Source organism: Petaurus breviceps, unplaced genomic scaffold (assembly GCF_028583685.1).
Source record: "Petaurus breviceps papuanus isolate PSGF00001 unplaced genomic scaffold, PetGlider_PUasm1.0 185, whole genome shotgun sequence".
NCBI classification, from domain to species: Eukaryota; Metazoa; Chordata; class Mammalia; order Diprotodontia; family Petauridae; genus Petaurus; species Petaurus breviceps.
This window is the reverse complement of record NW_027185797.1, coordinates 42,175,571-42,186,772: the sequence shown is the minus strand read 5'-3', so window position 1 is coordinate 42,186,772 and position 11,202 is coordinate 42,175,571. Positions and strand designations below refer to the sequence as shown.

Sequence of the window (11,202 nt, the reverse complement as noted above, 5' to 3'; positions counted from 1 at the left end):
GGGAGGAAGTCGGGGAGAGCGCGATCTCCCCTCCCCCACTGCCTAGGCCTCCCCCAGCCCCCCCTTCCCGCCTGCTGATGCTGGCTCAGCGCCTGCCCAGAACAAACAAGCCAGCCTTCCCCTGGCTGAGCCAGAGGGGAGGGGCCAGGGAAGCCCAGCGCCCTCCCCAGCACCAGGCATCTCTGCACCCGGGCATCTCTGCACTCAGGCATCCCTGTGTGGCATCACAGGAGGGGAGCCTGGACATACTGTGTGCCCTGGAGGAGGCCCAGCCCCCCCCCCCCAAGCTCTTGACTCCCTGCTCTGGGTGGAAGCCTTAAAGCAGTCCTTCACCTTTCTGTTAGGAGGCCTAGGCCCCCTCTGGGCACCTGTGATGTGCCCTATCTCATTAGGTCCTTGCAATAACCCTGTGAAAGGAAACCGAGGCTGACAGATTAAGTGACTTACCCACAGTCATACAGTTTGGAAGCTTCTGAGGCTGAATTTGAACCCAGGTCTTCCTGACTCCAGGCCTTGCATTCTACCCACCACACCCCTGGCTGCCTGTCCCAGCTTCAGCGTTTCCTAGCAGCGTGGCCATAGACAAGTCACTTGACCTTAATGAACCTCAGTTTTCTCATCTGGAAATGGGGGATGATCTTTATACCACCACCTTCTGAGGATTGTTTGGAGGAAAGTGTTTTGGGAACAGTAAACACCATATAAATGTAAAATCTACCCTCCATTCCTCTTCATGGAATTATAAAGTCCTGTCGAGGCCCCAGAGAAGGGAGGGAGGCAGGCCAGCCTAGAAGGCAGGTTTGCAGACTCCCAGGTTGGACTTCTCTCTGGGCTCCTTAGGCTGCACCTGGCCTCTCAGGTGACACAGTGACCTCATCACCGACCTGTGCCTTCTCTTCCCAGAAGCTGGTGGTCCCAGGGCCGTGTTCTAACCCTTCCTCCCTCCCCTCTTTGTCCGCAGAGACGGGAGGAAGAGCAGAGACGTCATCTTTCCCCCTGGAGGCTCCTTTACAATCTTATTTCAGGACTCCTGGCCCCACACCGAGGGAACCGCATCCCTGAGATTGAGCCCAACTAGCCTCCAGTGCCCACCTTGCAGGACACCCTGTGTTGGGGGTGCAGCTGGAGGAGCTCTGCAGGGCAGGGCCTTCCATCCCCCCTTCCTGTGGACTCTTGGCAAAATGTAGCATATCAGAGATGGGCTCAGATGCCCCCTTTGGGGGGGCCTGGGTCGGGGCGAATGACTCTGGGTCCAGCACTGGAAAAAGCCCCTGCTTGGATTGCTTGGGAGGACAGTTGTGGGGGGGGCGGGGGGCGGTTCTGACTCACTGGAGACTGATGCCCAGGAGGAAGGGGCCTGGTGGGAGGACCAGGGGGAGCCTCCAGAGAGGAGGGGTCAGGCAGGGGGCACCCGGGGGGCCTGGGGGGGGGGAATAGTATGTGACAGAGCTGCCCCCTCTGCCCCCTGCCATCTCAGGAAGGGCCAGGGCTCGGGTGACCTTCTCCCTGGCATATCCTTGTCCTGCCCAAGCTGGCTGGCCTTCTCTCCAGGCCTTTGGTGCTTTGCTCCCTGCCTTGTTGGAATGAGCCAAAAACTAACCACTAGCTTCCCAGAGGGAAAGAGCCGCTAACCTATACCGCGTGGAGCCAGTCTGTCTTTCCTGAGCCGGCAGGTAACTCTGCCTCAGTTTTCATTTCCTTGGGGAGGGGTGAGAAGGAAACAGAAGGGGGGGGTAACTCTCTCTCCAGCCCCTCCAAGTCAACCCCACTGCGGAACTGAAAAAGTATGGGGTTCATCTGCCTCCCCTCTGCCCCAGGAGGCTGAGGGAGGGCGCCCCCTTGGAAAGAAGGCTTGGGCTGACATTTCCCCAGGGGGCTGGGCAGGGACCCTCCCATCGAGGAGGCTGGGGGAGGGGGTGGGGGAAGGGAGGGAGGGAGGAGGGACCTAGCTTGTAAATATACTGTACATGATGCTGTGTGCTGTAGATACTGGAATGAATTTTCTGTACATGTTTGGTTAATTTTTTGTACATGATTTTTGTATGTTTCCTTTTCAATAAAATCAAATTGGAACAGGAACAATTTAGCCTCTTGATTCTCTTCACCCCAAAATGCAGGGCAAAGGGCCAGGTTGGGAGGCAGGTGGCAGCATGGGAACCTGGGGTGAATGGTGTGTGACGGACCTGTCCCCCTCTGCCTCCTGCCATCTCAGGAAGGGCCTGGGCGCAGGCAGGCATGGTACGGAGGCCCCTCCTTGCCCTCTCCCTGGCTCTGTATACCCCTGAGTGATCCCTGCTCCCCTCGACCTTCACAGGCCTCATCTGTAAAATGGGGACATGACATTTTTCACCAGAAGGGACCTGGATGACCTGAAATCCTTTCCAGCTCCCAGAGCCTATGACTCGGGCTTGGGAGCTTCAGCCTGTGAACTTGAATAGGAAAAGTGTGATCTTTATTTCAACACCTTTCCTTTGCAGTTTATCTTGTCTGTTTAAAACGTGATTTTGATAAGATCTCCAGCAGCCTGTCCTAGGCATCCAGAAGGCAAGGGTGAAGAACCCCTAGACTAGACCCTTTCTCTTTAACAGGATGGAGAAGGGAAAAACCATTTTGGAATAAAAGAGGCAAGGATCAGTGGTGGTTCTGAGGCAGAAAGAGTGATGTCTGACTTGGGAGAAGGGGTGCCAGGAGGGGTTTCCTGAGGGTGGGGTCTCAAGCAAACCTTCAGAGAGCTGCTTGCTGAATTCTGTTGTGAGTCTCCAGAGGACATGCAGCTCAGCCCACACCTAGTGTGAATCTCCTTTCTAAGGAGGTACAAATGGTCATTCAGCTAATGCTACACATTGGAGAGCAGGTCTGGGAGGCCCTGCTCTCAGGGCAGGGTTAGAAAGACAGGGTACCCTTCAAGAAAACACTGTTTGTGCTCAGAATGGCATCTGGGGGGATAAGGGAGAATGGCCCAAAGGGAGGAAAAGGATTCAGACTTAAGTAAATACAACAAACATTAAGTACCTGCAGTATACAACACATTATCCTAAGTGCTAGGTTCCTTCAAGAGACATTACTCAGAAATTACTCTCCCAATGATGCAGAATGAAACCCATCCTGCCTTCTCATCCAGCCCTCAGGGTTGCATCCCCAGAATGCTCCAGGCCCACCTCTTGTTCTGCTGACCACTGGAGCCTTTAGCCAGTCCATTTGCCAAATAAGCCTACTTATTTCTTCAGTCCTACACCTCCCTGATAATAGCCTCCACACAGTCTCCCTGAGTGATTCCTCACTGGTGAAGCCCACCACTGGACCTCTCCATGACCCCCTGGGGGACTTTGAACTTTAATTCTTCGGACACTAGTATTTTATGACTCATAGCTACTCGTGGCACTTCCAGAACAATATTGCTGTTAAAAGAGATGGGCCGTTATTTCAGGAAGAGGCTTGGGATCATTAAAAGCATTATGCAATTTCCCAGATGCAGTCGGGCCTGCTCACCCCTTGATTCAGGGCTCGGCGGCTCATTGTACATTCACATGGCTGGCTTGCCATCCCACTGTACATTACGAACGGGAACACGAACCTTCTTCCTCCCCTTCGTTTTTCCCAGGCAGTTAGATTCTCATTTGGAGACAGCTTTGCACTCTTTCAGAGCCTGATGCTCCCACAGCACAGTGGCCTCTCAAGGCTTTGCCACCAGTAGAGAATTGCTGGTTCCATCTGGACACCCTCCATGAAAGGGACAAACGCTTTGGGTCAGCTGTCTCAGTATCTTATGCCTCGACTGGTAGTTCAGAAGACATTTATCAAACAAAGCTATTTCTGTCTTAACACTTTCCAAAGAATTTTGTCTGTTCCTCCTTAGTACTGGTGATTTCTCTCTGATAGTTATCCCTCCCCAGGACCCCGTCTCCATCTTGTCCGTGCACGGTTGTTTGAATGACGTCTCCCCCATCAGACTGTGAGCACCCTGGTCCTTAGCTCAGCCAGGCAGCAAACACTCAATGTCTGACATGATACTAATGCCTGGAGGAGAGACATGTTGTGGGAGAAAAGCCTTTAAGGATACATTTTATCCTTCAGATCAGGGGCTTTGGTTTGGTTTTTCCCATAACCAACAAGCAAAAGCCCAATGAGATTGTACTGTAGTCATCTAAGCAACTGTAAACATGTAGTCCACTGCAAAAATACTGTTTGTGGAAGCCTTCTTGCTCCTCTCTTTCTCATACTTTCATCAAGGCTACCTTCCACGAGTGTGTAGATATCCTCACAAGGGATTTGGAAAGATGGGGAACTAGGAATGAGTCAATATTGGTGGATATTTTCTTTGCCACCTTTTTATTCAATGAAATTCAATCCGTGCTTCCTCCAAGGGTCGGTGTCCTTCCATCTATCTCGGATCTTGAGAACCAGTCCCTCAGTAACCTCAAAATTATGTGGCTTCACCGGCCTCCTTTCCACCCTTTTCCTGGGCCCCCCAAAATATAAGTACCCTCCCTATGTGATTATCTCCAATTTACCCTGTATTTTGTATGCAAATAGTTGTTTGCCACATTTGACAGTAAACTCCTTGAGGGGAGGGACCCTGTTTTTGCCTTCTTTTGTCTCCCCTGTGCCGCACACAGTAGGTGCTTAATAAATGCTTATTAACCTGACTCCCTATACTTGGGTTTGTCCAGCTGCTCTTCTCATTTTTGTTTTCCTTAGTGCCAACAGTAATAATTTTTTTATTTTTAAAATAATAACCATATAGTTTTCTTTTATACACACATCAGGAACTATGATAGTAGACTGTCAATGTGGCGACTTTTGTCATGGCTTGAGAAAAGAGTTTGTTTTCCCCCAACTTCTACTTTTAGCGATCTTTTCCATTTTTTTTTTTTATGTCTGTTGTCCTAGTTCCATCCTCAAATGCCTTAATCAGGTCTTCCCCAGGCTGTCTGTAAACTTTTTTTATTTCTCTATTTCTCACTGTTTTATGAGGCAGCATTACTCATAATCTTTCACCATCCCCCTCTATAAAATTCTACAAATGAGCTCATATTCTAAATTCCTCTTACCGTTGGTTGTCAAGATCAAGGATTTGCTGACTAAGGCAGCTCCTCAGTGCTTCTGGGTTCCTCGAGGATGCAATTGATTTATTATGTTGGTTAGATGAATGGAGGAAATGGTACTAGTCAGTGTTGATATCTGTTCTTTTACCCATTTTCCAATGTGAGCAGCATGTTTAAATAGGTTTAAGTTGGGGGTGCCTCAAACATATCTATCTTTTCATTTTTATTTTTCTTTCTTGTTTGCTCTAAGAAGGTAATGAACCGAATATAAGCGGACTTCTGATTCAGAAATGGATCACAGAATTTGGAAGGACCCTCGGCAGCAGAGTCCACCCCACTTCCACACACCCAATACAGGGTCCTCCAGCTTCCGACTGAAAGGAAGGAAGGGGGAACACGTCCCCTCTGTACACAGTCCTCCTTCCATTTGGGGACAGTTCTAAATGTTAGGAAGATTCTCCTGTTATTGGACCTAAAGTGGCTTTTTTTTCTGCAGCTTCCACTCATTCTGTATTTGCCTCCTGGGCTAAATATCTCTTCTGCATGAGACTGTGAGCTCCTCAGAGACAGGGAGGTTTTTTACCTTTGTTTGGCACACAGTAAGTGATGAATAAATGCTTGCTGACTGATTTAAACAGAAAAAGTCTAACCCCTCCCCCAAGTCCAGAAGACAATCATCATGCCTCCCCCCTACACCGAAGGCTTCTCTTCTCCAGGCTCAATATCCCCGGCTCCATCAGCCTCTTCTCTATCTGCAATAAGTCATCTCCTGTTTGTTAGGATATAATTAACTTCATTTTTTTGTGATGCTCACTACATCCAGCACGTCCTCTCTTCATGAAGAAAGTATTCATTATATCTAGGTAGAAGCTTTGCTGAAGTTGACAAGCCTTTGGTCTCTCTCATTTCTTACTCCTGAATGATGTTTTTCTGCATTTCCCCCTATGCTTCATTTGCATTGCAGTCACCAATTATTAAAGTACATTCAGTCTGTCTCATGTCGATGTTGGTATTCTTTCCAATGATACACACTACGAACTCGCTCGGCTGACAGTCCAGCTTCCTTCTTGTCCACGTTCTTCTACAAGGAGGTCCACCCATAGGCGAGGGTGCCAGTGGAGCATATGGGCTCAGTCTCACCGTGTGACCAGCCCTTCATTTATTTAGGCCTCTGTGTCTTTGAGGACTTCCCTTACTCCATTTCTCCTTCATAATGTGTTGTTTGCAATGAGTTACAAGCAGCTGCTTACATCCACCAGCTGCCCCCTCTGCTGCTTTCCAGGGGACACTCATGCTCACCCTTAGCATGTACCCCTCTGCTGCCCTCTAGGGGATACTCATGCTCACATCTACCATGTGCCCCTCTGCCCCCCGTCTGAGTGATGCTTGGTTTTTATTTTTTAGAGACTCACAGTCACATAAACCCCACAGGCAGAACAGTAATATTAAGAAGGTGGGCCTCTATTTCAGGGAGAAGTTTGGGGTCATATACAATTCCTCAACACTTTTGTTCAATGCGGGGGCAACTCCATTTGCAGTATTTGTCGCAGCTACACACATATCACTAGACAAACTCTATGGCTCATTCCTATTGATCACAATCTGGACAATGACCATTCTTCATCCACTTGGCTTTTTCTATGTGGGAGGTTAGGCTGAATTCTTGACTCCCTATCGATCACTAAGACGCTCTGTAATATTTTGGGGCCTGCCTGATAGGAGCTACAAACAGGAACAGCTGGTAGAAGGAATTCCTCTTCATCTTGAACTCGGCACCATTACCTCCTCTGTGGCAATGGCAAACTCTTCTTCTTCTTTTTTTTTTTTTTTGCTTTTTGGAGGGCAATTGGGGTTGAGCGACTTGCCCAAGGTCACACGGCTAGTTTTATGTGTTAAGTGTCTGAGGTCAGATTTGAACTCAGGTCCTCCTGACTCCAGGGCTGGTGCTCTGCTCACTGCATCACCCAGCTGCCCCTATGGCCAACTCTTCTGGTGCACAGACATCTTCCTCCCTGTTTCATGCCTTCCGCTGTTATTATAGGGCAAAACAAAGTTGTCCGTCTTTGCCGTTCTTTCAGCATTGAATAAGTAGAACCAGAGAAACCACATAGGTAATGATTATAACATTGAAGATGGGAAGGGCAAGCTGTTTAATGATAATGATGAAACTTGAACCCAAAGAAGAAACAGGAGAATGTATCTCCGGTGGGGGAGGGGGACTACGGATGCAGAACTGCGCGTATCTGTCACAGGATCATAGACCCTATGGACATGACTGATGGGGTGAGTCTTGCTGAGCTGCTCCCCCCTCCCCCCTCCAACCCCCATCATAATATAAGAGGACGTAGGAGTTGGGGGAGGGACATATTGGGAAATGTGTGATTGATGTAAAACAAAAAGACTCTCCTCCTCCCAGTCTTAACTGTAGGCTACTGCGGGGAATACCCCTTTCTGAAAGCCTGCCTGTAACTTTCTTGTAGTCGTATCGAGAATACTCTCAAAATGAAGGTGTTATTCTCATATTTACATAGAGGAGAGAATAGGCATAGGCTGACATTCCTTCAAAGCAAGGGTGGGGGAGGTGTTTTCTCATATTTATATAGAGGAGAACGTAGGCTGACGTTCTCTCAAAGGGGGGAAGAGTGGGAGGGGGTAGGTATTGACTAATTAGGCCTAAGGCTTTTGGCATGCCTTTGGTATCTTATGCTTCTTCAGAGACCTTGAAATATGGTCCCCTCAACAACTGTGCCATCGTGGATTCAATTATCATCTCCATTCGGATGGATCTCAGACCTGTTTGTCCAGCCCTAACCTCTCTCAGGACCTCCAGTCTCACATTTCCAGCTGCCTATAAGACATCTCATAAACATCTTTCCCCACCCCCCTCCAGCCCTCCCCCATTCCATACTTCCCTGTTTTAGTAGAGGGCACAACCATCTTCCCAGTCACCATGATTGAAGCCTAAGTGCCATCCTTGGTACGTGGCTTTCTCTCACACCCCACATCCAATCATTTGCCAAGTCCTGTTGCTTATACCCTTTTGACACCTGTTCTATACACTGCCTTCTCTCTTGATATTGCCACCACTCCTCTGTTTGGCATTCAAAGCCCCTCATAATCTGGCCCCTTCCCATATTTCCAGTGTTCTTACACCTCACTCCCCTCCATGTATTCTGTGACCCAGTAACACTGGCTTCCTGGCTGTTCCTCACACAAGACACCCCATCTCTTGACTCTGAGCATTTTTACTGGCTGTGCCCCAGGCCTGGAATTCTCTCCCTTCTCATCTCTGCCTCCAGGATTCCTTCAAGTTTTAGCTAAAGTCATGTGGTAAGCATTTAATAAATGTTTTCTGTCTTGCCTTGACTCCACCAAGAACTCTGTGTATATTTGGTCTAGTTCAGCTGCTTCTTCCTTCTTGCTTCTCTTTAGAGTTATTTCTACATCCTCTGTAAGAATATAATCATAGAGTTCAAGTGTGGTGTCTCCACCATGCTTGACGGTAAGAAGGGCTTGTTATAAAAACCCTTTAAGATTTGCGAAGCACTTTACGTATAATCTTACTTGACAGGCACAACAACCCAGCTAACTATGATTATCCTCATTTAAGAGGTTTTATTTTGCATTAAATTGCACTAAATGCAGAGAGAAGTTGACTTGCCCAGAGCCACATATTTAGTACCAGTGGCAGGATTTGAACTTAGGTCTTCCAGGTCTAGAGTTCAGTATTCTATACAGCCTGTCAGCCCCTCTATAAACATCTCTGCAGATCTTTTCCATTTTTTTTTCAATTTGTCTTCCTTCCACTTTCATTCTTAAATACCCTTGAGATGATTTTGCTTTGTTGGGTCTCTTGCCAACCTTTCTTTTAACTAGTTTTATTCTCTAGTTTTCATTATTGAGAAACTTTATAATCTTCCATCATCCTTCTCAGTAAGATATAACAAAAGAGTTTATCCCCTATATCGGTGTTGCCTTTGACTGCTATATGTCTTCATTAAGCAAGTGTATGCTGAAAAAAAGATGCTTTTTAGGCTCTTTTGGTCTCCTGATTAAGGTTAAACTTCTAAAAAATATAATGGAAATCAGTCCTGATGGACTTTCTTCTGTTCATGTCTCATTTCTGGGCACCAATATCTTATTTGCATAGCTCAGGTTGGAGTCTTGTTTTCACACATCTTTACATTTTTACTCTTCCAGCTCTGTATTAATTTTACTTTTTGCTCTAATGAGTCAGTGCTTTGACTGTAGACAGACAGTTGATGAAGGAATGACTCTCATATCAGCTCCAAAGTTGTTTCCTACTAAAATATAATGTCTTATTTTTTTTGCAATGTTATTTGGTGCTACCAAGTACAATGCCTTCTGGTTCTTTTCTTGAAGGAAAAACAAAAAGAATCATGCATGACCTGCGAGTTTGTAGCTTTTGCATAGTCTACACTGAACTGGCTTCTCTCCTTCCTTATCCCTTTCACAGATTTTCCGCTGTCCTTACGTACTCTCACCTTTGGACTGAAGTCACTGAGTATCAGCACATTTGTTGGTGGTGGACAGTCACTGCAGTCATGTCTGACTCCTTGTGACCCCCTTTGGGGTTTTCTTGGCAAAGACAATGGAGTGGTTTGTCATTTCCTTCTCTGGCTCATTTCACAGATGTGGAAGCTGAGGCCAACAGGTTCACACTGATAAGAAGTGTCTGAGGGCAGATTTGAATTCAGGTCTTCCTGCCTCCAGGCTGCCACCTAGCTGCCCCATCAGAACATATTTCGATTGAATTTGGCGGGTTTTATCAAGTTCTTCATAGAATATCCTAGGAATGTTGCCTTTGGATGCACATCAAAACCAGCTCTACCAAATCCTTTATTTACCTCTCCATGGAGAACCTGTAAGCTACCATTCCATCTAACTTCCCTAACTGTGTTTTCATTTATAATGGGAATGTGAGATTGATCTGACTTTACATTTAGAGTACCAAGGGCTGGACCTGCAATCTCAACGGGAGAAGGAACTCCCAGGTGGGGAGAGTACCTTTACTAATACAAATCATCATCTTTTCTGCAACTTACACTCTCAGAGAGCTGCTTAGAGCCCTGAGAGGGTAAATGATGTGCCCAGGGTTACACGACCAGACCCAGGCCTTCCTGCATCTCTTAATGTTTATAGATGATCTAAGAATTGTGGTTCCTGGCCTGCTTTGCCACTCTTACCACAGAGGTTGAAGGGGGATCCACAGAACCAAGGATCATTTTGTATTTTTGTTTCATGAGTTGTCATAGCCAATGGGCCAACCCACTTAGCTAGGCTTGGAAATTAGATGGGGTCTGTTTCTGGGACTCTGTTTGAAGCCTTTGGAGCTTGGGAGAACCTGGCAGAGTTTTCACTTTGCTGGCCCATACTTTGAGAAGTAAGAGTCCCCTCCATAAGAAATGAGGCACAGAGTAGGATTATGTGCTCCTGGGCATACAAAGAAAAAAGTAAGTTGGTTCCTGACCTTAGTTGGAAGAGGGAGGGAAGATAGAGAGAGACAGAGAGACACAGGAGGGGGAGGGAGACAGAGAGGCAGAAGAGATCAGAGAGACAGAGATTAAATAAGAGATAATTCAAATATAAAGGGTATATATAGACAGAGAATGGAAGACAAAGGGAGATACACATGAAACAGCAGACACACATACAAGCAAAGACACAGATACAAATAGAGAGAGTTAAAAAGAGATAGAAAGACACAGAATCAGGGTGGGACTGCCTCTCTCTTTCTGAGACTAATGATATTAGCATTTACAGACTCTTTAAGGTTTACAAAGTTATTTTTTTTTGTTTTGTTTTTGGGTTGTGTTTTTTTTTGGAGGGCAATTGGGGTTAAGTGAACAAAGTTCTCTTTATATGTTCTTATTTGATCCAAACAACAACCCTGAAGTAGTCGCTATTAGTACTTCCATTTTACAGATGATGGAAACTGAGGCTGAGAGCAGCTAAGTGACAGCTGGGAAGTGTCTAAGGCCCCATTTAATCTCAGGACTTACAGATGTGCATCACCTCATTGTGTCAACTAGCACAACTGGCATCCATCCATCCATCCATCCATCAGTAACCTCCCCGTATCTCCGAAAAGACAAATACCTCTTTAGTAACAGAGATGGTGACTTTCTCTTCCTTT

At 46.8% G+C, this 11,202-nt stretch overlaps 1 protein-coding gene across 5 annotated transcripts in view; it reads left to right on the top strand.

Annotated features, from left to right (window-relative positions):
- Nucleotides 1–2,082, top strand: part of BBC3 (BCL2 binding component 3) — a 6,112-nt gene extending 4,030 nt beyond the window's left edge. For all 5 annotated transcript variants that reach the window (XM_069089115.1, XM_069089113.1, XM_069089112.1 and 2 more), the window contains one exon: nucleotides 962–2,082. In XM_069089115.1, the coding sequence (XP_068945216.1) occupies nucleotides 962–1,078 (117 nt within the window). In that variant the 3' untranslated portion in view covers nucleotides 1,079–2,082. The remainder of the gene's footprint in view (nucleotides 1–961) is intronic.
- The last annotated feature ends 9,120 nt before the right edge of the window (nucleotides 2,083–11,202 follow it).